Genomic DNA, 3,301 nt, shown 5'->3' on the forward strand with positions numbered 1-3,301 from the left:
TAAGTAATTTAAATCACTTAATTCTTTGGAAAGTTTAAACTGCCCCAAAAAATTACTTTTAAAATACTTTATTTTGAAATACTTACTAAGTAGGCGTTTGGCCATGACAAAAATATTTTTAAATTTATTTGGTATTTTGGAGTTGGAATTGAAGTTGGGGTTGTGTTTGGTTATAGTTTTTTTCAAAAAATTTTGGTTGTTTTTTAATTTATTGAAAGTGAGGGGAAAAAAAAAATGAAAAACAAGTTTTTGTTGTTTTAAAAATTTTGGTTTTTTTGTATTTGGAATTTTTTTTGGGGGCAAAAAAAAAGTGAAAAAATATTCCAAAAAAAAAAAAGAATAATTCTCATGGACAAACGGGCCCCAAAAATATGATCCAAAAAACTTATTAAAATGTATTTTTCCCAAAATATAAAAAAGTATTGTTATAATTATTTCCTTATCCAAAAAAATTTTGGGAATTCATATTTGTTTAAACATTTTAAATCGACTTACTTTTAAAAGATTTCTCAGTTTATTTGAGATATATGTGGCATATACGAATTGGCTCTGTGTGGCTTTAGTCCCATGTGGTTTTTTCCATTTTTTTCTGTCTAGCAATTTTTTTGGGGGACCCTAAACATTCTTTAATTCTTTTTGGAATCTCTAGTGCTAATTGCTTGATACATTTGGTTTAAGTGCTGAATATGTTTATTGAACTACCTATTTTTGCTCACTTGTAAATATGGTGGTTGTACTGATTTTATTTATATATACACAAATGTGCCAATCTTGAAAAAAAAGGGGGTTATTAACCGACCCCTCTGCCTGTTTTGAATTGAGATTTTGACCATGAAATGCAATATTCTCTTTTTCTGTTGTGGGGAGCTGGAACAAATGTACCATTCTCCTTTGCTCGTAAAAGGTTGCTCGTAAAAGGTCGCACCTAAAAACTGTGCAATTTATCACACCAATCAGTGGACAAATTCAGCTTCTCTCTTATCCGATCCTGCTACAACATTCCAAGCAATAAAAGAAATCCTCCAAGGCAATCTTGACGGCTGCTTCATGATCTTTAAAATCTGGAAACAACTTCACAAAAAACACCATCCCAGTTGCCCCACACAACACTATCTGACACTTGTCTAAATTGAGAATAGCTCTGCCTCTGGATGTGAGCTCACTGAAGGAATGAAAAAATAAATCCTCTGTCAGTTGCAATTTTCTTATATTAATTTGATGATGAAAAAATACATCTTAAAATCTTGATCAAATCATGAATTTAACTCGAAAGCGAAAAAGATAAATAAAAGAAGCGAGGAAGTCGTTAACTCTTCACCTACATGTGAATTAAACTAATAATAAATGCTTTTAATCCACCACAATCTCAAAAGGCCCCAAATTTTAGGTGATAGCTCATGCACGATAATTCTAAGTTTATGAATTTAGGTATTGATAGAAACGTTTACTCATATTATTTAGTAAAAATTAGGTGGAGTGCCCGGTTTTTGAGACGGCAATCAAAGTTTACCACCATTTGAAATATAATTAAGGAACATCTACATTTTAATCCAGTATTACATGTGGAAAAAAAATACAACTACCTAAAATACAAACAGTTCCATCATATTGACTAGGGTGTTTGGACCGGGTTAGTTCGGATTTTTTAAAAATCAAACCAAACCAATTGCGTCGGGTTTTAAAATTTATACATCAAACCAAACCAATAAAATTCGGATTTTTCAACCTCGGGTTTTCTCGGGTTGTTCGGTTTTCTCGGATTTTTTGGGTTTTTTTTCGGAATAGTCTTGTCAAAACATATAACTTTTCTTTAAATATTTTTTAGTCCAGTAAGATACAATTATATAATTAAGGTGTTTCTTAAGAAAATAAGCAAAATGTGAGAAGAGTGATGACTTGTATTAAAATATTCAACAAAGTGGTTAAAATAAATATTGCTAATTAACAAGCCATAAAAGAAAATACCATTCTAAAAATTAGAAAAATGCTAAAATAAGTATTAATTATATGACAAAGAAAAAAACTTAAGTTATGTATTTTTACTCTCTAAATCAATTATCCAAAAGTAAAGAATAGATATCAACATTATTGTATTTAGTGGTAAATTGAATTTCTTTTGTTAGGATTAGTGTTGATTTGGGTTTTTGGGTTTTGGGGCTTTATTTGAGTTACTAACTTTAGGATATAAAACTTGACTTAATTAAAGTTCAAACTTGATTAATATGATAATAGATAAAAAATTACGAAAAATTTAAAAATATTTATAAATTACTTTACAAATAAATATTTTTATGTATAAAATATTTTAAAATTGAATAATGTAATGTCGGGTTGATTTGGTTGGTTTGATATTTTTTAGTTAAAACCAAACCAAACAATTATGGTCGGGTTTTTTTTAACACAAACAAAGTCAACAAACCATAGTCGGGTTTTTTTTTTCCCGGTTTTGGGCCGGTTTATCGGTTTGGGGCGGTTTGTCGGTTTACTTTGTACACCCCTTATTGACCAATGAAACTTCAAACACTACACCGAAACTTGAAAATTTTCTATATGTGAAGCTCCCACACAACATGTTGGAGTTCCAAAAGTTCTTGTTGTGTCGGACTTTATTGATTTGTTCACACTCACAAGACATAATAGGTTTCACAACCATCAAGGCTCCAACAATTTGTTGTGTTATCTCCATTGAAGCAACCAATCAGTCATCCGAAAACTTAACAGAGGCAATATTACATAAGCCTGCATATGTAATTTCTAGTTGAGGAGTAAAAGGAATTGTTGCCACAGGCAGAGACTTGTCAATATACTCTAGTTGAGAAACCAACACCAATCCGCATCCAATGCCACAGAAATGATGCATATATATTCCGTATCAACAGTATTAACCCTTTAAAACTAGACGAAACACCTATTTTGTTTAAACAAACTACCACATCAAACAACAGCCAGTTATAAGCACATTAAACTGGAAAATTATTGCAGTAGGCCACATCAAGAGGTGCCGACCAATATATACTAGAAAAACCAAGCATGCAAATATTTACATGATTAAGCAATTGATCCATTTATTTATTGCCATCATCATCTAGACATCCTTGTATGTAAGCATTCAAAGGGTTCAGCTCATCCCCATGCTCACTTGCAAGTTGCAGCAGCACGGACAACTCTCCAATGGACGCCCCATCCCTATCGTACCAGTATGATCAACTACTGGAATACGCCTGACACGGTTATCTGGCAACATGTTGCGTCAGCAACATAGAAAGACGAACAGAATGGAAAGAAAGTTTTTTCTATTGAA

At 31.7% G+C, this 3,301-nt stretch overlaps 1 protein-coding gene and 1 long non-coding RNA gene across 2 annotated transcripts in view; one reads left to right on the forward strand and one right to left on the reverse strand.

Moving 5' to 3' along the window:
- Positions 1 to 2,529: 2,529 nt before the first annotated feature.
- Positions 2,530 to 3,261, reverse strand: LOC132051224 (uncharacterized). The gene is made up of 2 exons (XR_009413628.1): positions 3,045 to 3,261; positions 2,530 to 2,887 (listed from the first exon to the last, which is right to left on the reverse strand). It is a non-coding gene; the product is annotated as an uncharacterized LOC132051224 (long non-coding RNA).
- A 14-nt stretch (positions 3,262 to 3,275) lies between these two features.
- Positions 3,276 to 3,301, forward strand: part of LOC132049043 (BTB/POZ domain-containing protein At5g48800-like) — a 2,700-nt gene continuing 2,674 nt past the window's right edge. The window contains exon 1 of the mRNA XM_059439712.1: positions 3,276 to 3,286. Coding sequence (XP_059295695.1) covers positions 3,276 to 3,286 — 11 coding nt within the window. The remainder of the gene's footprint in view (positions 3,287 to 3,301) is intronic.

Source organism: Lycium ferocissimum, chromosome 3, assembly GCF_029784015.1.
Source record: "Lycium ferocissimum isolate CSIRO_LF1 chromosome 3, AGI_CSIRO_Lferr_CH_V1, whole genome shotgun sequence".
NCBI lineage: Eukaryota > Viridiplantae > Streptophyta > Magnoliopsida > Solanales > Solanaceae > Lycium > Lycium ferocissimum.